The sequence below is a fragment of the Aphis gossypii genome, chromosome 1 (genome assembly GCF_020184175.1).
Source record: "Aphis gossypii isolate Hap1 chromosome 1, ASM2018417v2, whole genome shotgun sequence".
Lineage (NCBI taxonomy): Eukaryota > Metazoa > Arthropoda > Insecta > Hemiptera > Aphididae > Aphis > Aphis gossypii.
In genome coordinates, this window is record NC_065530.1 from 86,887,548 (window position 1) to 86,912,787 (window position 25,240).

At 26.9% G+C, this 25,240-nt stretch overlaps 3 protein-coding genes across 8 annotated transcripts; 1 reads left to right on the forward strand and 2 right to left on the reverse strand.

Moving 5' to 3' along the window:
• Nucleotides 1–1,750: 1,750 nt before the first annotated feature.
• LOC114132260 (E3 ubiquitin-protein ligase UBR2) lies at nt 1,751–13,640 on the reverse strand. The gene is made up of 3 exons (XM_027997670.2): nt 13,338–13,640; nt 3,890–9,056; nt 1,751–3,077 (listed from the first exon to the last, which is right to left on the reverse strand). Exons 2-3 carry the CDS (start codon nt 9,038–9,040, stop codon nt 2,775–2,777), a joined length of 5,454 nt encoding a protein of 1,817 aa, XP_027853471.2. The 5' UTR covers nt 9,041–9,056; nt 13,338–13,640; the 3' UTR covers nt 1,751–2,774.
• LOC114132268 (uncharacterized) lies at nt 13,558–15,970 on the forward strand. 6 transcript variants are annotated; one of them, XM_050205072.1, is made up of 5 exons: nt 13,558–13,683; nt 14,268–14,378; nt 14,478–14,609; nt 15,343–15,525; nt 15,589–15,970. In XM_050205072.1, exons 2-5 carry the CDS (start codon nt 14,345–14,347, stop codon nt 15,687–15,689), a joined length of 450 nt encoding a protein of 149 aa, XP_050061029.1. In that variant the 5' UTR covers nt 13,558–13,683; nt 14,268–14,344; the 3' UTR covers nt 15,690–15,970. The 6 variants fall into 6 exon arrangements, with proteins under 6 accessions (XP_050061029.1, XP_050061021.1, XP_027853490.1 ...); XM_050205064.1 differs by having other exon boundaries at nt 13,615–13,631; XM_027997689.2 differs by lacking the exon at nt 13,558–13,683 and adding an exon at nt 13,963–14,108.
• A 4,896-nt stretch (nt 15,971–20,866) lies between these two features.
• Nucleotides 20,867–23,700, reverse strand: LOC114132313 (macrophage migration inhibitory factor homolog). Its single transcript, XM_027997732.2, has 3 exons — nt 23,481–23,700; nt 23,152–23,324; nt 20,867–21,107 (listed from the first exon to the last, which is right to left on the reverse strand). The coding sequence occupies exons 1-3, from the start codon at nt 23,589–23,591 to the stop codon at nt 21,038–21,040; spliced, it is 354 nt and encodes a 117-aa protein (XP_027853533.1). The 5' UTR covers nt 23,592–23,700; the 3' UTR covers nt 20,867–21,037.
• Between the last annotated feature and the right edge of the window lie 1,540 nt (nt 23,701–25,240).

Sequence of the window (25,240 nt, forward strand, 5' to 3'; positions counted from 1 at the left end):
AGTATAGAAATAGATTAGATGTCACTCCTGAGTCTTTTATAAATACGGCTTTCAGATATAAAACCAAATTTTAAAACTATCATAAGCAGGGTTCGGGACTTATAACATTTGCAAATCCATCATAGGTGATGTAAAACATAGCAGAGTGATATACAAATAAGTTTTATAGTACGGGGAATTCAAGTATGAAATTTTATAGAAATGATTAATCACAAATATTTGTTTTGAGTGTAGTAATACTATTTGTGTAGCTATCTGTCACAAAAATGTAGGTACGAAGGTGATTTATAAATACTCAATAAATCGAAAACTATTTAGTCATTTTTTTAAAGATTTTATTTATTTTTTTTTAATTTATTAATTAATAATTATATTTAAATTACAATTTTTATATCTATATAAGGTATATCCTTTTTTAATTTTTAGCGCATAGTTTTAAGTTTATCTGGTCATAAATAAGCGCATATTTTAGTGCTTTTTAAGGCCATAAGTCCCGATCTCTGATCATAAGTCAAATCATGAAACAGTTCAATTTCTCACATTAGAACATTAAAAGTTAATATAAACAAGACTTTACTAATCGTAATTTTTTGAAAATAAATGTATTTCATAATAAACTATAAAGTAATAAATATTTGTTATTTAAAACAAATTAAATTTAGGTTAAACATTGTTATTTTTGTTTTTTTGAGGGGTCAAACGTTATTTTGCTAATGATTGAATATCTGGTATTATTTTTTACAATTGAAACTCATGTGTATATAATTGAAATGAACAATAAATGCTAAAGAAAAGTATTTATTTACTAAATTTAAACCTTTTTCTTTAAATGCAAAATTGTAAAATATATTTATTATACATTTTAAGCAGTAAACTCCGATTTATATCTTTCAAATTATATAATATTACATTTTCAAGTCAAGCAAAGGTTATAGTAACAAAAAATACTTCAACATTTTTCACAAGTCATATTTTACCCTTATATTGGCAAATACCAAACGACAAACATACATATTATAAATATCAAATGTAATATGTACCTACAATGTTTCTTTGTCTTCCAAAAGTTTAACTAGCCAATTTATACCTAATATAATTAGTTATATGATATTTAAATTTGAAGAATTCATATTTTCATATTTTTTAATACTTACAACATTTAAAAAAATGTATTAAGTTTTACTGTTTATTATTAGTTATAACTTATAAATGATTTTAGATGTTTAATTACACATTTTTATTGCTGTAAAACCCATACTATAGACATTTTTGAGAATTTTAAAATCTATAGGAAATAATTAAAATCTTTAAAATTATTTATAAATTTTTTAATCAAATATAACGTTCTAAAAATATTTAATTTTTAATAATGTACCAACATACAAGCTATTACTTATAATATGCTATCACTCATATATTGTAAATGTACAATTACTTATAAATTAAAAGCTTTAAATAATTACACTGTCATTAATTCTTTTACAATAAAGATAGGATCTAATATGTATAGCCTATTAAAATATTTAATAATTATAACAAATAGTATTTTAATGATACAACTAACATCAAAAGTTGGTAAGTTACATAAGTTATCAATGTAACTTAAAAATAAAAAATACAGAATATAATTTATATTTCATTCACATTTAGAAGGAACCTTAGCGTCCGGCTTATGCTTATAGATATTTGACTCAGGGAGACAAATAAGTATTGACTGACTTCCACCCAATAAGAACTGGTCACAAATTCCTTCTTAATATAAATGAAGTACAGTGTACTCTCAATCATCCGCGAAATAGGGTGACAGGTCATCCACGGATAAGCAAATAACGCAGATAATCCACGAATAATGTTTTTTTTCATTAAACATATCAACAATATTATCAAAAAAGTATTAATATTAAACAAGCGTATTAAATTTTACATTGTAATTGAGTAATCGGTTATCACAAACCAATTAAACCGATAATGATGTATAATGTAGATATATATTTTTTTTTTATATACATATATGTATATGTAGATGATCTCGCGGAAAGCAACGTGGATAATTGGCTCACGGATAATCGAGAGTACACTGTATATATAAAGCAATTTTATATAATAGCCTAATTTTGCAATTGCACAAAATAAAATTAAAAATACAAATTAGGAACGCTAGAATACAATTTGGTAAGTATTGAATTTATAGAGTGTATACAACACAGAGTTGTAAGTTAATTTGTTTTATTAATATTTAAAAATATATTTTGTACAGAAAATGTAATTCAAGATAGTTAGTTAAAATAAATAATCTATTAAATGTTACGTTAAACTATATTATAAAACATTAAAATTATTGGTTACTGTAATTTTTAAATCGAACAAACAACCTAGATACAAATCATCTATTTACTGATTACAATTGTGGTAACCATAAAAAATTTATAGAGCAACACTACAGCAATTTCAAAATATATGGATTACAATAAAATATATTATTATTTTTATAATTTAATCATTTAACCTGAAATGTAAATAGCATTCACATTTACATATTATTAAATATCAATTTAATATTATGGGTACATATATAATATCTGCATTACAATATAATAATTATGACTAATAGTATATGTATATAATGTTACGTATCTTGTATCATATACACACACAGTCCTATCACTTGCAGTGTTAGAAGAAAAACAAATTTATTAAAACAACAATTATTTATGATAGAAGTATATTAACATAGTCACAATCAGACAGGCAAGGGTAAAAAAAAATATATTAATTTACATGTGTTGCCAAGTGATAGGTATTAGGTTTTGTGTTGAATCTAAATACCTAGATATGTCTTCATGTAACCCATGACTCAACCAAAGTATTTGTAATTTTTGATACTGTTCTTTACAAAGGTACAACGGATTCCCACGTTTTAGGCCTTGGTCAGTTTCACCGTACTCATCCAAATAAGGCGGCAAGATAAAGCTTCCTTTATTTAAAGTAGCTAACAATAAAACTTCACACTCGCGTACACGTAAGAAAATTCCAACTCCACAACCACATGTGTAAGCGTGGCCAGAACATGCTCCAACCTAAAAATAAAAAACAGCAATTTTATTAATTGTATAACTGTGATTTTAAAAATGTTGACATAATTAAGAAACAAGTCATTTATTTGCATTAAGTTATTTACACTGTTAGTGCATTGCAAAATATCTCAATTACATAATTTTATTGACATAATGTATTATAACTAATATATTGGTAGGTATTACTGTTAAATACTATACAATTTATTATAAGTACACTTATAACATATTAGTGATAGATAAAATAAAATACCTAACAAAAATAAAATAAGAAAAATAAGCATGTTTGTAATCTATAATTTGTTTCTATTATTTGATGGACATACATTTATAACATTAAATATTACTCAGCTAAATTTTTAAATAATCAAAAATTATTAAATTTAAAAGTTTAGATTTATATTGAAAAAATGTTATTGCAGTAAAGAAAAAATAAGTATGGGAAGGCACATAATTTAAATTATGCTTTAATTATTGTTAGGTTAGGTTAGGTTAACTCAATCTGATCTTATAATTATAATAATTAATAATTAAAATATATATTTTTTAAGACTTTAAAAATAAAATAATAAACAGAGTTGGTTAAATAAGATATAATAAAAAAAAAATGTATAAAATCCATATAACATAATATGAAGACAGTGATTATAATAGTAAATCCATCAAGTAACATATTAATTAACAAAATATATACTAGTCTACGATAAACTTCAATTGAAGGGTGATCATTATATTTTTTTTATTTTATCTATACTTAGAAATTAACTAAAACAAACACTAGTTAAGAGTTAGATGAATATAAATTAATCACTTACAGAAACACGTTTGATTTCAGTTTGACAGCAGTAACTTTGAGAACATAGCATTGTTCCACACACCAAACACATAGTTGGATTTCTCGAATCTTCATGATCACTATTTGGACAGGTAAACATTGAAACAGTGTTGATCAATTCACTATAATCATCTGGTAGCTGTACTAATTCATTGATATGCAACCATTTTTTAAATGGTATTTTTTCACCTTGTTTTATTTTTATTAACTTATCATTTTCAGACCATTTATTTATCAATGTCTCAACATATGGTTTATCTAATATTTCTTTACACGTAGTAGGTAATCCCAAATAACGACACATATTATGGTATGTACATCCAGTAATACCTGTTAAGGCATCAGGTGCTGGAACACCAGTAAGAAAATGATAAAACAAACAACAGCATCGCAAAAATGGTATGGCACAACATTGTATTTCATTCCAAAGAACATCTGGGTTCCTAATATTAACACCGCGAAGTTTTTTAACTAATTTAGCTAAACAATATGTGTCTTCTGTTTCTTCTAGGTCCATGTCAATCCCCTCAGATTTTTCTAGGATATCAATAGTTAATATAATTTGTACTAAATTTGAAATGAACATTAAAAGTAGTGTATGGAAATCTAACATAGTTCCTCTAGGTGCTGGACCAGGCACTTCAGTGTAGTACAAGCTAGGAAGAGTCATAGTCAATGAAACTAGCATTCCAAAAGCATCCCAATCGAGTATTCCAATCGAATTATTTCCCCCATTATCAATTGCCAAAGATAAAAGGCGAAGTGCATGTAAATTGATTTCATGTTCTTTTTTCCAAGTTGAACTGAGAATTGCTGAAACCCGAACCAATGCTTCTAGACAATCTTTTTGTCGAGAAGACAATTCACCAAGTAATGGTTTATTTTTATAGCGAAGAATCACTTCATTTGAATGTATAGTATATGCACATGCTTTCCAAGTCATTAATGGGATTTGGTGATTATCTGGATGTGGGTTATTGATACCAGTAGCTTTTGAATAAGTAGCATGAGCAAATTTCAATATAGTATCAACTAAGCTAGTTGAAAGTTCACTGTTTTTATATACTGATACTTTAGGTACAGCTTTAGGGGACGATTTGTCAAACATCAATATTTGCATAATAAAATCATTAGTTGCTATGGAGAATTGGTTTGAAGGTGGCAAAACTTCTTCCTCTTCCTCGTCTTCATCTTGGGGTACTTCAATATTATCTCGTATAACAATTACTTGAGCCATATTATTAGCAGCTTGTAATTGTAATGAAACATCTCTTCTACTAGAACGACGTCGTTCAGGTTCCGGACTTGTCGATTGTGTTTGCTGAACAACAGATGGTTGTGGTTGAGATACTTCAGGATTATTTGGCTTGACAACCTTACTTTGTTTAAGTGCCATATTTAATCCTTCTAACCAATTTTCAAATGTTAAATTTTCAAAAGTTTTCATATTCTCTGGCTCGGTAAAACTTGAAATTGGTGGTAACAATGGTATGACAGTATTACAAAGTCCTTCACAAAGTGGACATAGGTATTCATTTTTATGCACATCAAAACTCAATGAATGTCTCAATCGATAAGGTCTTCTATTCTCTTTGGCAAGAATCATATCAAAATGTCTTTGCCAACAGGCAACATGCATAACATGTCCACAGGTGGAAATATGAGGAGAAGGACCAAAGTTTGCTGGTATATAGTATGGATCAGTAAAATTATCAGTAACATTTTCTGAACTATTTCTTACTTGACAGAGAATGGCCGATTTTTGTACAAATGAAGCTAGAACCATTGCTTGGCTATCAGGCGTCACCAGTTGTTCTTCCTGACACAGAATGCACGTATATCTATTGTCAAAAGTACTGGATTTAGTTTGATGTGGACCTAAAGCAACAGAAAGTTCACTAATATTTTCTAGGATATCCATACTAGTTGATTCTGAATAAGAAGGTGTGTTATCGAATAATGTAGCATTATCTTTCATAAAATTGTTCTGCATTTGAGCAATCTGAGCCATAACTGTAGCTCTTCTATCGGCTGCTAATTTAGCTCTTTTTTGTTTTTCTATTTCTGCATCTACACTTTTCACACCTTCCATGGCTTCAACTTCTTTTTCAACTATTTCAGTTTTTTCACATTTTCTTCTTGGAGCAGATACTTGTTTAAACTTATTTAGTGTCCATATAGCCAAGTCTTTATAAGCTTCAACTCTAGGGCTACGCCTAAGTTCATCTAATGCAACTTCTATACCATAAGATTCAGAACGTTCAGTAAATGTAAATGTTGGACTTTGTTGTTTTTCTTCTTCGTGAAGAGCATAACCAATAAGATGAAGAACTTTATGAAGCTGAGATTCAGAAAAACTTCTACTTCTTAAATTTACAGTTCTATCTAATATCAATCTCATAATGTAAAACATTATATCACATTGCAATAAATTAGCAATCTTTGAAAAAGCATCACTGAATAATGGTAAACTGGGTGGAGGACAACACTCTAATTCCCCAGCTGCTTTTCTCCTTTTCCTTTGTTCTTCTTCAGATTTAGACATTTCTTCTCGTGAATAATGATAGAAAAATACATTATAGTCATCGTAATAGATTGGCTTTAATTCATAAACACCTTTACCTCTAGTTTTTTTAAAATCTGCAACATCATTTATAACTTTTTCCAAACATTCTTCATCTTCAATAAGATTTAAGAGTGTCTTATTTAATTCTGAATGAGGCATAGGTTCCACGCATAACTGTTGTATTACTTCTTTTTTTATACAATCTTCAAAGGTCACTTTTCCTACACCAGGTGTATATCTTTCACCAACAATAGTGATTATAAGAGTTAAAAATTCTTCAACCAAACTAATTGTTTGGCGAATAGATTCATCTTCTGATCCATTTGATAAGTTAAGTTCATAATTGGGTTGTGCCCACTTTAATAAATTAAACTTGTTTAACACATGAATTAAAAATTCATTACTATCAATTAATGATGCACCCATTTGAAGTATAACAATATCTTTATCTAACATTTCTACTCGACATTTAGAATTATGATACAAATAAATTTGATTTAATAATGAATATCCATTGCGTCTCCACATTCCTGCATGCACTTGTGATATTAAAACGAGAGCACGAAGAACTGGTTCAATAATTTGTTCAGGAGACTGTTTTGTAGTCTGTAACTCAGAATGCTCAAAACTTAAATCATACCGGTCTAGATATAAGTGTAATCCAGCAAGAAATCTAGAAAGTGGAAGATGTATAGATACGGGTTCAATTGAAACATCATAATCAATACAAGTAACTTTATGATCAATCAATTCTCGAACTACAGTTGGTCTTTGAGGATCTAAAATTGGATTTTCCCAAATTTTTTTTAAAGTCATTCTGTACACTTTCTTTAAAACAATACTATCTGATCCGCACCACAACAGGATTTTGGTTATTAATGGCCTCAATTTAATATGCAAGTTGAATGCTGTTTCCCATTCTGGTTCATACTCCATATGTTGACCTACTTGCCTAGTAACAGTATCCATATTTTGCATATAATTAAGTATCTTAAGGACCAATGAAACAGCATGACAAAATGATCCTCTTAATTCAGGATTCCATGTTTCCGGTACACAACCTAAGAGATAACGAATATCTCCCAAAACATGTTGTGCTCTTTTGAATGGCATAGTTGATGTATTTCGTTCAAATTCTAACTTGCCTTGTTTATTTACTTTATGTGTACACTCTGATAAAAATGTATTTAAAAGTTTATATAAAACGTCATGATGAGCCATTAAATAATTAGCTAATGTAGGTACAGTAAATATTTGTACACCCAATGAAGCAACAGAATATGAATAATCATGATCATCATTAATGTAATCCTTCATAATTGTACCATAATTTTTTGTAAACACCTTAGCAAATTCCTTTTTATTCTCATATTCTATGAACATACCAGCAATAAAAAGTTTATGCCAGTGTAGTCTTGCTGATTTCCATAAAACAGTGTCTTTTCGTAATATGCTTTCTATAATGCAACCTTCGGTTGGTGTGGATTCAAGTACAACATTTGAAAATACTGCTCTTAAACGTTCTGAATATCCTAGTAAATTCTGCATCCATGTCAACAATCTAAGTGCATATATTTGATGGGCAATAACATGAGAATGAACTACAACTGTTTTCAAAGGTTTTCCTCCATGACGTGATGTAAATTTTTCAATTTCTTCTTTAAGGTCTTTACAGTGCACAAAACCAGCACATTTAACAACTGCTCTACCTTCTCGATCAATAGATGTTACATAATCAATGGATTCTCGCTGGGGACATTTAATGAATCTAGAAAGAGTATTTATAACTTGATCAAATGTATGTGTCTCATCATTATAAAGGACTGTACAAAAACGGTCTTCCTGATTTTTATAAATGCTATATAAATCATCCAACATCTCATCAGAATCCAATTCAGCAGGTAACATAGGAGGGTGTTCTAGAGTAAGTAATATACGAGCATAACCAAGAACAATTTTAAAAATTAAATGAGCACGTTTTTCCATATCACTTGTTAAAAAATTTAAATTAACATGTTTTTTCTCTAAACCAAGCTTATGCGTTTGACAATAAGGATCATGTTTCCATGCTTCTACATCACCACAGTCACAACAACCGCCCCCATAAGATGTTCCCATTTTATACTTATGATTTTTATGCGGAGATCGTTTAAAACAATCTACACATAATACACATGTACTATCCATTCCACATTCTCGACAATTGTATGTTGGCTCGCCCATTTTGAATACTCGACCACATACTGAAGGCGGGAAGTTTTGTTGTGTTAGACCACGTAATACTTCAATACTATTTCCATTACAAATAAATTCTTCGAGTGTATTGAGTAAAGTTTGTTCTGCCTTCGGTTCGTTAAATGACCAATCTACAGAATTCCCTTGGACTTCTGGTTTCAAAATAATTGGCACCCAAGTTTTCCAATAGCTATGAAAGTCAGATTCAGTTAAGGTATTGTTCTCAAACTTTTTTGACCATTCTTTAACAATATCAACATTTTTATCAGTATCAAGTGTTTTGGAATCATTACTTTCGTCTACATCCATTGGAGTGTCTAAATCACTCATTGTGTCATGGAGTTACCTAAAACAAAATTAAAAATTAAGAATGACTAAAGAATATATTTTATTGAAAATGTAAAAATAGAATTTTAAACAATAAAACAATTTAAATCACTAATACATAATAATAACAATAACACACATAAAAAATGTATTTAATTTTCATATTAATATTAAGAAAATATTATATTGCTCTTTGTATATGTATGTATGTAAGTATTATAACTATGTTTTATACGGATGCTCGGTTCGTTCCGAATACAGTTCGTAGTCAGTCAGCCCTGGTTTGACATTAACTTTATTATTATGAATTTCAACTTAAGCATCATTCAACACAAAACTAATTTTCTTAAGAGGATTGGTGACGGTGATTGCCTGTCTTTGTCTAACACACGCACAACATAAGAATTCAGACGTGTTTTTTGTCCAACGTACCGATTGATACAGTAAAGCGATACAAATTCTGAAAACAGATTTGAATTCGTCGTCAAGTCTTCTTGAGAACGGCCAGTCCACATTTTTTATATTAAAATATAACTTTTTAAATAATTGAAATATGACAATTTTTTAATTACTCGTTTGTAATATAATAATTTTAAGATTTTGGCAGATAATATCAACCTAATAATAACCTAACTGGTGGTGTTAGCAAATAGAAACAGTTGAGAATGCTTGATGGAATTTGGAAAATCATTTACACATGGGTAACTCAAAGAGACTTCCAAGGATATGTAATTTTGAAGTATAGAACGATCAAAATGGAAAGAATGAAACCATAACAAAGAGCAGAAAAGCTTAAAGACTGTAGTTTACAAAATAAAATACCATGGTTAATTCTATCAATTTCTTTAACAAAGTCAATATATATAATATCTGTTTGGATGTTGCATTCAAAGGATTGAAACATATTTTTAACCAAGGCTAGATTATTGCATGTAGAGCTCTTAGGTATAAAGTTAAATTAGTTATTATTAAGAAATAAGGAGCAATAATTTGTTATTTTTGATGATATAAATTTTGAGAAAAGTTTAGGAATGATTGATAATTTTAAAATTGGATGATAGTTTGAAATCAATGAAGGATTACAGCGCTTTAAAATTAGGGTGATAAATTCAAATGAGATTTATTATTATTTTTTTTTTTTTAACTAAAAGTTAATTATCAGAACAATACATTGGAAATGTGACTATAAAAAATTATATATTTTAATTTGTATTTATTGTTTAATTACTCATCATATAAATTGAGTTTATTAATTTTCTATATAATATAATATAATTTAAAATTAATATTGGTTTAACACAAGTGCGTAGCCAGGGGGTTGTGTAACACACAGGTCTCCTCAGCCATGGTATACTTAATATCCTTCTTAATATGTTTTATCAAGATAAAGATACATTATAAGCACGATTTATATTAAATCGATATAATATGATGTATGATATATGTGAAAAATTTAAATATATATAAAATAATCAATTCTGTGTGTATAATTTTGTCAATTAATTTTGAATAACATCTCCCCTTAGAAATTTCTGGCTACGCACCTGGTTTAACATGTGATCTACTGGTTGTTAGTTGTTTCACATTTTAACGTTTACAGTATGACATATAAACTATCAAGATAATCGACGATATAATTTTCAATAGCTGTATACCAATAAATAGGCTTGCTATTTTTTGAATAGCATGTCCCGGTATTCCCATCGGTTATAAATTTTGTACCGATTAGTGGAAGCCAAGAGAAAATAACTTTAATGTTGTATTATTTAATAATAAACCATAGAATGATACAATATTGTACATAGTACCTATCATTATATGATACAAATAATACATTTTTCATTAAAATAATAAAATAACGGATACTATTGTTTCCATATAACTATAGGTACTAAAAAAAAGTTCAACCCTACAAATAAAAATAAAACTGATTTTGTTTATCTCTCAATATTTAAAATATGAAATAGTGGACTGTTGTTAAACATTTGTAATACTCAGTATGACATTTTTATTTCTAAAGTGTGTTCATTATGTTTAATATTATATTATATATAAATTACACAAATTCTATTTGTTGAATCATTCAGATTACTAGAATTATGATGAACCATACTGGTTTTGGCCCATGGTGGGCTTGATAAATTTTATAAGGAATAAATTACAAAAATCCAAAAATATCACTGTAAGTTGGTCTAGACCTGAGAAAACTGATTAAAGATAGACGTATGATTTGAGAAGTCTACCTAAGCTATAAGCAACATTTTTCAAAAAATATCAATTAATATTTTTTTTATAAATGTCTTTACAACTAACTCAAAAATGAACAAAATAGGTACATCTTCCTCCAAATTATGTAAGGTAATAACTAATAACTAATTATAATGAGTTAAAATCTTATTAAACATTTAAAGAAATTAAAAAACATAAATGGTAAATATTATAGAGCAGTAATATTTCATTAAATAATTTACTCAGGGTAATGTACATTAAAAATAATTTTTAAGCTGTAGTTGTGCCAATGGTGATATTATACATATAACATACAACCATATAGTGTGGGTTGTGGTGTTTTCTGTATGAGCTTATGTCTAATTGGCTAATATCATGACTCACTCTGTATGCATAGAATAAAAGAAATTATATATATATATATATTTAGTCATTTAGATATATTTAGTTAGTATTCTATAAACAAGAACAAAAATTATATTATTTAAAATTTTAATAATATAATAACAATTATTATAAAATAATGAATTATAAATAATCTGCAATGTTGTTTAAGCCCGAAGATACAATTAGTAAAGACATTTAATAAATTACTTTAGTGAAACATTTTCTTTTTTAACAGTTTGGATATTAATTAACTTAAAAAAAAAAATAATTTTACAATTTCTTGAATAACACTATACCTACCTATCTATTTATTTTAAAATATAAAATTACAAAATGGTATTTTTCAAAAGTACTTACTTACTTATGTATCAAAATATAATAACTAAAGATAAGTACTTAATAGATGATCACCAAACAATATATTATACATATAGATATATATACCTTTTTAGGAATTTATTTAGCCATTTACTTTATTATATTATCAATGTCTTTAACCTTGAATAACAAGGAAGTTATAAAAATCTATACTTTATTCAGATTAAACATGAACTAATATCATGCATGAAAACTAAGCCACTGAATATTGTCAACCCCTCAAAGGATTGTTTAGGGGCACTGTCATGGATTATAATTACTGGCGACCATCAAATATAGTAGGCACATCTCAGTGGCCCATAATATTAACGCTTGTATTGGGAGCCTTTTAAGGGTAGATTTTAAGCAATTTACTCTTAACCTAAATAAAGCTTAATAGCAAAGGTATAATTTATTCAAGTTGTTATTTTTTCTAATTTTTATACCTATACCCAATAAAAGTGGAGATTAATTAAAACAGATTATTGATTAATCTGAAATAACTAAAAAAATGTAGGCAGGTAGTAATAATAAAAAATATTAAGTGTATACAAATAACTCAATTGAATTTATCTATAGTTGTACGAACAAAAAACAAAAGTATGATAGACTTTAATTCAGAATATGTTATAGGTACACCTACATGAAACATTATTTTAAAAACAATACAATAAAAGCTCACAATCAATAGATAAATTAGTTATTAAGTAACCTAATATATCATGTTAAACATAAATCATAATCAGTTTAGATTATACATAAGTATAAATAGAATATAGGTAGATAAGTAGACCCACATCCTTGTTGTCAAACATTAACAAAAATTGCAAACAATGAATATGCAGAATCATTGTAAAATTGAATCATTATTTTAATTTTGATGTTATAAACATGAAAATTAAAACAATGTAGTAATGAACATACATGTTCAGTCATCTTTGTTTTATTAATTCAAAACATAAAAACAAAAACAATATTGGCCTACACGTTCAAGGCAACCCAATCTTAGGAACAATCATACGTGATTTACAAATACAGCAATTTTTACTATTGTTTTACTTATAAACAGGGAAGTTAAAAGTTGATTGATGTTATGTTTATCATGACCAGTTGAAGAGAGGGGAAGTGTAAAATGAAGCTCAAGGGCCATTCCAAGCACAAAACAATTGATCCACTGGGGATAGCAGCCTGCTAGAACATACACCCAGGTCATTGATGGGCAGTGGTCATTGAAAAGATGATGAAAACATTACAGATTATACAGAAGATGTGTGTGGAAAACATTTAATACAACAGGACGGTTACGAAACAAATGCAAAATACTCACAATGTGTGCAGACGGCGTAAGCAGATGAGCTCCTCCGGTTCACACAAAACGTTCACGACAACGACGACGGCAGCTGTAGATAGGATTCGTTCTCGATCGTGCAACGCGCAAAAGCGGACGTCGGCCGTCGGGGGTCGCTTTGGTCGACGTCTACTAATCGGAACGGACTTTTGCGTTGTCCCTTAGTCGATTTCACTTTTACGTAGAAGTTTTTTTCACCAATTGATAAAAATAGCAGTAAACCTATCCTAACGAACAGCTGTCCCGCCGTCTCTTTACTGTTGTGTGAAATGGGTAGGTAGTGCTAACTGCTAAGTGCAGACTGCAAACGCAGTAGATATTATAGGTGCGTATTATTAATAACAACAGATGCAGTAAAATAGTATAAGGTATAATCACAAAGTAAATAAAAATATGAAATTGATTTTACTCTTTACTCCGTTGTGTAGTTGTGTTTTTAATTTTTATCAGCCAAAGAATAAAATAGACAATGGCAACAGCCAACAAAATTAATAACAGTAGACAAAAGGCCTCTTATTATTCAACACTGTTTATCCCTCACCTATAGACACCAAGTAACTTAAACTTATTCTGGTACTGTTAAGGATACCTTGAGGTTTTTACCATTTTGTTCTTATCTATAAAGTATCAATGCACTACGTAATGATAAAAAAATAATTTCGAAATTAATGACGACGACAAGTCGACAACTATTATTCGATATGTCATTAACATTAATCTCACAATATTGACACAATTGACGATTTATAGGTATACAACAATTAATACCATCAATTTACGATTACAAACATTTTTATTGATATTATTATAATATCCAATTATACTAATATTAGGTAGATAAGACCATGAAAATTTTTTTTTTTATTTATTATTAGTAGAATATCAATAAAAATAATATTTATGTTTTAGGTAGACTGAGGAATTATTATATTACGAGATTTACTATCAAAACAACTGTGTTTTATTTTAATTTAATAAATACAATAATGGCTCATCATTTCAAGGAAGAAGACATTGATGGTAAGGCATCAGTTTATTGTAAACACTGTAAACCAAATAATTACTTATATTGACCTAATATTTGTTCTATATTTTGCACCTTAATATTTTTTTTTTCAGAATTTAGAGAATGCTTTTATTTATTTGCTAGAGAAGGAACAATTAATAAACTAGATGAACTGAGTGTAATTATGCGATCCCTAGGAATGAGTCCAACAATTACTGAATTAAAAAAATACTTTTCAGAAAATAGTAAGTACAATTAGATATCTAATTAAATTTTTAAAAAAATGATTATATGTATGTATATATTGAAACTATTTAATTTATCTATGTAAAAATTTGTAGATATAACATAATATTTTTACTTAATCATAGGTAAATGCCATAAATACACAATACATCTGTATAGGTATTCAATGTTAATTTTATTTTAAAAAAGAAATATATTAATTTTCTAGATTGTTTATCTAAAGAATCCTAGGCTATATAGATACTGATAAATATAATTTTTATTATAAAATGATTGTAATTACTGAGTTATTTATAATTATTTATTATTTAATTTACAAATTTACAATTGTTCAATAATTAACTAATGAATATAATAATTAGAAAGTATTTATTGTACTCAATTTTAATGCAATAATTAGAACTTAAAAAAAAGATCAAGAAATATCCTAAATGAAAGTGCATTTTAACTTCAATAATATCCTTTAAAAATGACCCATACTTTTGAAATCTAAAAAAAATTTAATGGATATATAAGTGATAGTTTAAAATATTGATTTTTAAAACTTCATTTTTGAATCTGAATTATTTTTTTTAAACAGATTTTTTAACTATTTTACCTGATAAATTGCGAGCATTGCTTTGAATAATGATATAATCAGTATAATCATAAATAAAATGATTGACAAATGATAAATTGTAAAAATATCTTAAAATAAAAATATAAATCAAAGCTTATTCTATTTTTTTGCAGATGGAAAATTACATTTTCCAGAATTTCTGAAGGTAATGCACAATCATTGCCGTGTAGAAAAATTACCTAATGAAATTTTAGCAGCTTTTAAAGCTAGCGATCGTCAACACAGCGGAACTATTCATAGTAAACATCTTAAACATCTGTTGCAAGGTTGGGGAGAACATTTAAATAGCAAAGAAGGTATGTTATTCATTGTACTAACTGATCTTGATGATTTAAATATATATACTTAATTTATTTCAGTTGAACAAATTTTTCGTGAAGCCAATGTCCATCCAAATGGCAAAGTTAACTATGATGAATTTGTAAAAATTGCTTGTGCACCAATTCCTGATTATTATTAATTATCACATTTGTAAATATTAATTAAATTATTTGGCCTTAATTGTGTTGGTTGATGTATTCCTCATATGTTGTGAAATGTCATTTATAATGTTTGTTTTTTATTCACATATTTCTTAGTATACTTGAATTTACACTGGAAAATATTAAAAATGTATACTTCCAAAAATGCTCTAAATGATTATATTTAAATATTATTATTAATTGTTACTAGTTTAGAAATTTATTTTTTATACAATACTATAATACTAATTTATAAATGAAGGGTTTATATACACATGCATATTTTTTTTTTTTTTTTTTAATTAGTAAAAACCATATAATTTCACTATAAGCATATAAGACAATATAATATATAATTTATATTTATTGAAAGATAGATAAATATCAAGCATAGTATTAATTATTAATTTAATGTTTCCAATTCTCATTTTCTATTTTCTAGGCAAAATAAGTATTGTTATCAAGAGTCAAATAAGGAGGAGAGACACAAAAATACTACCTAATCAATTTAAATTCCAAAAAAAATAGTATACATGTTAATTGGGTTAAAAAAAATGAAGTAAGTTACCATGACACTTGCTTAATATGATAAAAATAATGTAAAATTATATATTATCATTTATAATCCACTCATAACCGATAAAAAATATTTTTATGTTTGGTGCATTGTTGATGTTACTACAGCATACCATTACTAAAGATGGACTTACTAAGTTTTAAACTTGGTGAAAATTAGGATCTGTAAATTTTACTGGAGTTAAGGGAAATTTCTATCATCATAATAATGCTATTACAATAAATTGTATTTAGTTGCATTTTATTGCTCCTACTAAAATGTACCTATGTACAATGATTAGGTAATAATTTGGAAACTAATGCAGTTTAATTCCCTCTTGCTACTTTTATTATTTTTTTTTTTTTTTTAACTATTTTAAAGATATCTAACTTGGTAAATTAATATGTAATATCTACATTGCATATAAGTATTAAATATGACAACTTGTAAAGGTTCTCTAGGCCTCTTTTTCGATGCGGCATTGGCCTCTTTTGAGTGAAAATAGTGCACCTTTGCGGAGGGTTGGGAGCGGTCTCTCCAAAGTTAAACGGTGAGAAAAATCCTACCTTTTGGTGTAAACAGGTAATTTAACAAGTGCATACCAATAGGAACTTAAGTAAATGATTATTTATTTTATGCAGAATATATATATTATTTATGTCAAGTGGGTGACTACAAAGTACAAATAGTTATAACCAAATTCTGATTGAACTATTGTCTTCAGACAATACAATACAGGATGATTTTTTTTTATCATGAACCAGTTAATATATCGGTAAGTATTGGTAGTTTTAAAATAATTTTTTTAAACTTTCTAGGTTTTAATGGTTTTACTGTTTTACACTATCTTAAAATTTTAATAATTTTAACTCCCCCCTCCCTTATTAGATAAAACACTCAATTTTTGATTTGTTTTATTATCGATAACGAAAATCTATAAACATACTGAAAAAAATAATTTTAACGTTTACAATAGGTACCTAGTACTACCTACTACCTACTCAATTTGAGTAATCCGTTTGCGAGTTATGAACGTTTAAATAATCATTAAATTCGCTGCTACTAGTGCTACTAGGCAATTTATCAAACCCAAAAGTAAAAACCAGAAGTCAAAACAAAATTTTATGTCGATTTAACGATATCTATAACAACCATAACCGATAAGATTATAAGAACTAATAACGATAATAAGTATAATAGTCATACTAATCGGACCTTCCTATCCTATCACTACGCCACCCAGAACACTGCAGAGTCTATAATAGTATTATCTCTATTCTATACAGTATACTGTATAGGATATTAGGATAGGAATAAATATAAATTTCCCAGTAGCAGCATTGCAGAAAATTAAATGCATTTTTTAAACGTTCATAAGTCGCAAACGGATTCGGGATTACTCAAATTAAGTAGGTACTGTAAACGGAAAAATTATTTTTCAATTTGTTAATAGATTTTCGTTAGGTAGGTATCTAAAATAGGTATTGCTATTTGAAAATCAATAGTTGATACTGTGGATAGCGTTTTATATATAATAAGAGGGACAGTTATAATTATCAAAATTATAATACAGTGTAAAACAGTAAAAACTAGAAAGTTTTAAGAAAATATGTTTAAAAATTCCTAATACTTACCGAGTTATATTGTCTAGTTCATGATAAAAAAAATCACTCTGTATACACGTAGGTACTTAAACTTAAGGTACAAAATTTTATTCATACCACGTTTTTTTATCGCGAATTTACGACTAACGTACAATACTCCTTAGAGTACGCGCAAATGTGTAATAAGTGGTATATAAGTATATTTATGAAATTTAAATAATTAGGTATGAATCAAAAACTAAGTTCGAGTGAAAAATTTAGATTGCACCTATGTCCATATGTACAGGGTGGGACAGTGAATCGGACGATTTTAAAATAAATACGGAAAGCCCTGCAATTGATAAATAACCGGACAATTTTCCCCCGGACATTCCCCCCCCTCCGACTGTTTTTTGTCATAGTAGGACATTTTCCCCCCATTTTTTTAAAGTTTATTATTTAGTAAGAAATTATTTTTTTTCATAAATATAATAAAAATTGTATAATAAAACGTAAAAAAATTATATAAGTATAAAAGGTTAAAAATATTTATGAAATATAGTCTAAAAATTTCGACATAAAAATGATATATTAATTTTGTAAAAAACATTTAATTTCTGACACTTTTTATATATCTAAGCACATATTTTGTAATCGTCTTTCATATTTATTATATCTTTTTTTTTTTGTTAAAAAAACCGTAGGTACCTGTTTTAATTTTTAATAGTTTATTAATTTTAGATACTAGCGAATAATACAATATGCTAGTACTATTACTTTTTTATTTAGACAATCTTTTAATTAATATAATATTACTATTATTTTATTGTTTCAACTTTCAAGTAGTTGAGTTGATCAAAAATATACATCTACTATAATAGGTAATTATAGTATAATTGATTATATTTATAAAAAAAAATTATATTTTACTGGAAAAAAAATAATTTCTTATTAAATATTAAATAATAAACTTAAAAAAAAATGGGGGGAAAATGTCCGCATCGAAAATATGTTGGGGGGGGGGGAAATGTCCTACTACGCCAAAGACAGTCGGGAGGAAATTGTCCGCCATTCGTAATTGATATTTGCGTACTACAACTATGGAATTATGTCCACCATAAATAAGCGTTTAGTCATCATGAATCGGACCGCACAACAACGTTCCTCTAAAGTAGCGGTTCTCAACCTGGGGTACGTGACATTATCTCAAGGGGTGAACGAAAAAACTATTTTTCGTTTATTTATATTCTAAATTAATGTTTGGGGTACGTGAAATAGTGGTGAGAGAGGTCAAGGGGTACGTGAATGAAAATAGGTTGAGAACCGCTGCTCTAAAGTAACGGTTTGGTGCGCTTTATCTTCTTCAAAAATCATGGGGCCGTATTTTTTCGAGAACGAACGTGGACCATCTTGCAGATATCATTTATAAAAATTAAATAACAAATTAACACTTCTTTAATGCTATTTTATATACTTTCAGGTTATATAAATATATTTGTTACTTGTTTGGTTTTTATAGTTATTTTAAAATCGCCCAATTCACTGCCCCACCTTGTGTAATATTAATATAATAATATAATATATAGCCATATAGGTAGCGATTAGCAACAATACGAGTATAGTAGGTACACAGTGGTATAAATATTAACATGAAAAGGACCATATAAGCATAAACAGATGTCTGAAGCAGAATAGGTGTAAGAATAAGTCATAAATGATAATTATATTTTTGAAATCATTATTCACGTAATTTCATGTGTGCTGAAATTGTGTGTTTTCATCAGAACATGACATTTAACAGCGCGCTGCAGCCCTGCAGGATAACCGTGAAGGAACATCCGGCACGTGCACATATCATATGTGTTGTCAATAAATTTTTACAATCTTAACCAAACGTGAGACGTTTCCGCAGACTAGGTATATAATACCTATATTCTTTTAACACAGATAGGCATACTCTGCTAGGAGAGCTGGTCCTCAGACCAACAAGAATTTGACAGACACAGTATTACAGAGTTTATAACATAATAACTCTCTAGCTATAATAGCTACCACAATACTGTTTTATTTACTGATATTTAGACTTGTAGGAATATTTTTAAAACACTTAGAATGTTCACCAAAACCGTGTTGAAATTATTTAAACTCCATTCACTGACCTGTACAACTGAATGTTCGCATCACTTAACCTAAATTATAGGTATTAATGGTAGTATATAATATATAGGTAGGTAATCATAATATAAAAGTAAAAATTATTAATATTCCTTTACTTTATAGAATAAAAAAAGTACATTTATCATCAGATTAATTAATGGTAGATAATTACATATACCTACCATTTATTATTGTAGGTAAATTAAAAATAAATGATAGGTACGTATACAAAAGAACAAATATGGGTATTTTTTCAAAAAATAGGATTTTGTTATTCTAAAGAGTTATTAGACTAACTTAATTCTGAGACTCTGAGTGGCTGTAAGTGAGTTACAAACAATATTTGTTATTAAATAATTTTACATTAATATATAAATTGCTAATTGTATACCTAGGTACTCAACAATTTCGACATTAGTTTTAGAAATTTTATAAAATTAAAATTGTATGCAATAATTCTTATTTAAATTTATATGCAAAATTCAAAATGGTATTATAGGTATAAAGGTTGTATTCGCTTTGCCATTTTTAGTCAAATTAAGAAGTACTTACTGGCTACTGATTAAAATTGTGGTAAAATTGTTATTATTTATAAAAATTAAACTTGTTGTTTTATGAATTAAATATTTTATTTATTTATATGCAATATAGGTATCTACTTCTACCATAATTACACATTCAATTGATGAAAAATTTTGTATCATATTCTTGTTAGTAAAAAAATTTAAACACTAGGTATACAAAACCATATTATTAAAGAAACTTATATTCATATATGAACTTTTACAGATAATATTTAAATTAATTATTAACATAATAATACTTCCATAAGATTATAGTGATTATACTGAATTAAAATAAATAAATAATCAACTAATAATTTAAATTGAAAAAATTTTGTTTTATTATATTATATTATAATGTAAATCTTTATATATATAATATATATATTATTTTGTCGTAATAAATTGCCTACTAAATACCAACAATATACCAATTTTCAAAAGTGGCATTTTAAAATAATAATTCATACAATATAAATAATAAAGTTTTATTGAACAAACAATTTTCCATTGATTCCCATGGCATGCGGTTCAATTGGACTGAATCCAATTGTAATTCTAAAACATAAATAAACAAGTAGGTAAATATTATATATTAATTAAATCATAAATAATAATTCTCATTTAAAATGGTTAAATTATTATTTAATATTGTTCTATAAGCCAAATATTTTTAATAATATTTTGTTCTTCTTTTAATTAAAAGTTAGGATAAGTTAACCTACAATTTTTTTTTGGGATTCTGAACGAAGTGATGAATGTATTGATTTTACAATGATGTGTGTGTTTTTTTGTATCTGTGTATAGCATAACTAGTCGAAATAATGCTTCAATTTCAAACTTCAGGGATGACTTCTAATGGCAAAGTAAATATACTTGGTGCATTATAATGGTTAAAAGAAAGAATGTTCTAACAATTTAAAAAAAAAATCAAGAAAAACAAAAAAAAAAAAAGTGACGGAAAAACGGCAATTTTTACATAAAACCAGTTTTTGACAAAATAGATTTTTATGTCGTTATAATTCAAAAACTAATCACTGTAAATACTTGAAATTTTTACCAAGTGTTTATGTAAGTGTTATCTATATACAGTTAATTTTTAAAAGTATTTGAGCTATTTATAGACTGATTTAGATTTTTCTGAGAATTTTTTTGAAGTGTCGATAAAAAAATGTTGATTGACCAAAAAAACTTGAAAATTTAATACAAGGTTCCTTATGGGTTGTTTTTATTGTAGTTTAAAAAAATCAATAATTTTTAGTCACGATTTTTTTTTTATATAAGCGTTTATAATTCAAATGTTTAAGAAATATGTCAAAATCACGAAAATTTGCAGGTAATTTTGTAGTTGAAAAATCATAAAATTTTATTGTGTTTGTATCTAAGATTAAAAAATTCAACACTAAGTTTTTCATAGGTTTTCCTTCAAATAGCTATAGAGAAAACTCGAAACGTCATTATAGGGAAAACGTGTGCGTTTGAATTTTAAATTTTTACGAAATTGCGTAACGATAACGATAACGATTTATCCTCAAATGATTTTAAATATTTGTTATTATTCGTAGATATTTGAAAATTTCACCACTTATTAAGATTGGCATTTTCTTTACACGATTTAATTTTCAAAATTTTCAAAATATTTCGCTTATTTTAATGTTAGTTTTAGGCGTTTGAAGTATTCGTTTTTGTTTGGGTTTTTTTTTTTTTATAAATATCAATAAAATTTTTTTGGCTGAGTCAAAATAATTGAAAATTTAATACAAAGTACCTCATAAGTTAGTCTTATAGTGATTCAAAAATTACATGAATACATAGACACAGACTGATAAATCATCTCCGTTCAGAATCTTTTTTCGTACCTATACAATGATACCTATTATTGGATTCAAGTTTACAACTCCTATAATACTCGTATATAATAGTGATCCACACGGCACCTAAATCCTAATGTACAGCAGAGCGGTACCCATTTCTTTTTTTACTTAACTATAATTATTGTAATACCTAACCTAACCTATCTATTGTGTTTAATATTTAGTACATAGTATATAATATATAAAAAAATATATATATATAGTATAATACTATAATGTGTAATACAAACATAATTATTAATTATTATTGAATAAATAATAAATAATTACTTCATTTATACCTAGTTCCAATCTATATTAATATGACTGTAAGTCTTAAATCTTAAAAGTATTCCTATGATTTGATATTTTTAATTAAATTAGATATTTCAATAAAAATTATAAGGAGTAGTCAGATGCTAATACCATATTTTTATACTATTTTACAGAAACACTTCAACACAGAGGTCTCCAAACAGTCCAAACTACGGCCCGCGGGCCGGATACAGCACTCGAACAAATTTTAACTAGCCCGAGACCCCCATATAGGATAGTAAATATAACAAGGAGATATTTAACATTTAAAAATTAAAAATTGTATGAATTATAAATTATAATATATGTATAAACTTTTGGCCCGCCAAGAGATGATGATATTTTTTGTGGCCCTTGAATTAAAAAGTTTTGAGACCCCTTCTCTCACACATTAGGTACCTATCTATTTAAAATTAAGGTTATATTTTACTCACCTATTTTCGTTAGCTTTTAGATATTTTGTTAACAATGGAAATAATGCTGCTGAGTGGAGTTTGTTTTTAATTTCATTTATTCCTTCTACGCTGAGTAATGATACAATTACTGCTGGTTCTGTAGAACCAGCAAATAAAACGGGTTGGTCTCCATTAACAAATACTAAAATATCCTAAAAATAATTATTACATTTTAGTGTTTCATATTTATTAAATTAATAAATGTAGACACCAATGATGTTATATTTTTATTAAATAATCAAGTTATTGATAACTATTTAATTTGTCTTATGAAAAAAAAATAATAATATAGGTAGGTAGGTACTTACAGATTTTGGTTTTTGGAAAGTTTTAGCAAGAGCTTCTGTACTCTGCACTAAAAATTCTTCATCAATGTCCACATGGGAAACATTTGTATCAATTCTTAGTACAATAGACATTTTTTTAAATTAGCTGTAAAAATTGTCGATGTATATAAACGTATACTATGTTTAATGTTCACGTCCTATTGATTAATAATGGATTGACTAGTTTAAGCACCAAATCAGTTATATACCCAGACTTAAATTTATATACAAATAAATGATTTTAATTTTACATAATATATTACATAATAATAAGTATATAATAATTATTATGAAATTTTATAAAGATCATGTGTATATATTAAGAAAAAAAATGTATTTATCTTAGTCTGGATTATCATTTTTTTATGTCAATTATAACTACGTTCAAAATTAGATAATAAAGTTTATAAAAGTAATGATCATATAATAAAAATACGGTCTTCTATTATGTCACGACAAAATACGTAGACACTTAAATTAAATTATAAATTACATAAGAAAATTTTTTTTTAAGTTTTAATTGTTAGTTATGTAAAAAAAAGAAGAATATTAATAATAATTAATAAACATAGATTAATGTGATAATATTATTACAATACTAGGTATATAATTATAATTAATTTTACATTGTAAAAATATTATTGTTTAATGTTTTATATTTTATATATTATGTAGGTAACCATTAAAGTAGGAAGTTCATAATTTAATATGAGTAAAGCTTTAGTTTAACTGTTTAAGTATCTATTATCTTATTATTTCTATTGTCTTATTATTTATTAACACTATAACTATAAATTGTATAATATTTAAAGTTATTTAATACAACATAGATTGAAAATAATTAAAAATAGAATAGATATAAAATAATTACTAAGAGGGTAAGAGGTGTCTACCCGCATTTTTGTACGAGTATCCCTACTGGCTACAATTGCAATTGTATATATTGATATATACAGGGTGTTTCTGAAATGAATGAGGTCACTAGTATACGCGTACTCGCTGTGATGGCCCAATGAAGATTTTGTTGAAAATTTTTTTCTATCTTCAAAATCTGGGTTTCTTCTTGTTATTTTTAGAATATTATCTCAAGTGTAAAAATAAACGATCTAGTTGTATTTTTTGCGAAATTCTCATACAAATCGAGACGTCACATTGTTTTTGAGCTTGTCGCGCGTTTTTGACGCTCGAATCGCCGACCAAAAAAAAAGTGGTGTAACACATCGATTTGTATGAGAATACTGCAAGATTAACGGTGGTGATAGTTATTTGTTGCTATTTAACATACATGATTAACTAAAACATTATTTTACTTTGTAAGAATAATCAATTTATTTTATTTTTAATTTATTTACAATTTCTATTTACAAAAGTTGTTCAATGTGACCCCCATTTTAATTAGCTTACAATGTAAAATAATATGTTAGTTAATCATGTATGTTAAATAGTAACAAATAACTATCACCACCGTTAATCTTGCAGTATTCTCATACAAATCGATGTGTTACACCACTTTTTTTTTGGTCGGCGATTCGAGCGTCAAAAACGCGCGACAAGCTCAAAAACGATGTGACGTATCGATTTGTATGAGAATTTCGCAAAAAATACAACTAGATCGTTTATTTTTACATTTGAGATAATATTCTAAAAATAACAAGAAAAAACCCAGATTTTGAAGATAGAAAAAAATTTTCAAAAAAATCTTCACTGGGCCATCACAGCAAGTACGCGTATACTAGTGACCT

What these genes read in the sequence shown, in the direction of transcription:
- LOC114132268 (XM_050205064.1), top strand. An exon ending in AAAATACTTTTCAGAAAATA is followed by an intron (nt 14,610 to 15,342) that starts GTAAGTACAATT and finishes ATTTTTTTGCAG; the next exon opens with ATGGAAAATTACATTTTCCA. An exon ending in ACATTTAAATAGCAAAGAAG is followed by an intron (nt 15,526 to 15,588) that starts GTATGTTATTCA and finishes AATTTATTTCAG; the next exon opens with TTGAACAAATTTTTCGTGAA.
- LOC114132313 (XM_027997732.2), bottom strand. Translation starts at nt 23,591, where the DNA reads ATGTCTATTGTACTAAGAATTGATACAAATGTTTCCCATGTGGACATT. An exon ending in CTTTCCAAAAACCAAAATCT is followed by an intron (nt 23,325 to 23,480) that starts GTAAGTACCTAC and finishes AATTATTTTTAG; the next exon opens with GATATTTTAGTATTTGTTAA. An exon ending in CTAAAAGCTAACGAAAATAG is followed by an intron (nt 21,108 to 23,151) that starts GTGAGTAAAATA and finishes TTTATGTTTTAG; the next exon opens with AATTACAATTGGATTCAGTC.
- LOC114132260 (XM_027997670.2), bottom strand. Translation starts at nt 9,040, where the DNA reads ATGAGTGATTTAGACACTCCAATGGATGTAGACGAAAGTAATGATTCC. An exon ending in CTGAAATCAAACGTGTTTCT is followed by an intron (nt 3,078 to 3,889) that starts GTAAGTGATTAA and finishes TTTTATTTTTAG; the next exon opens with GTTGGAGCATGTTCTGGCCA.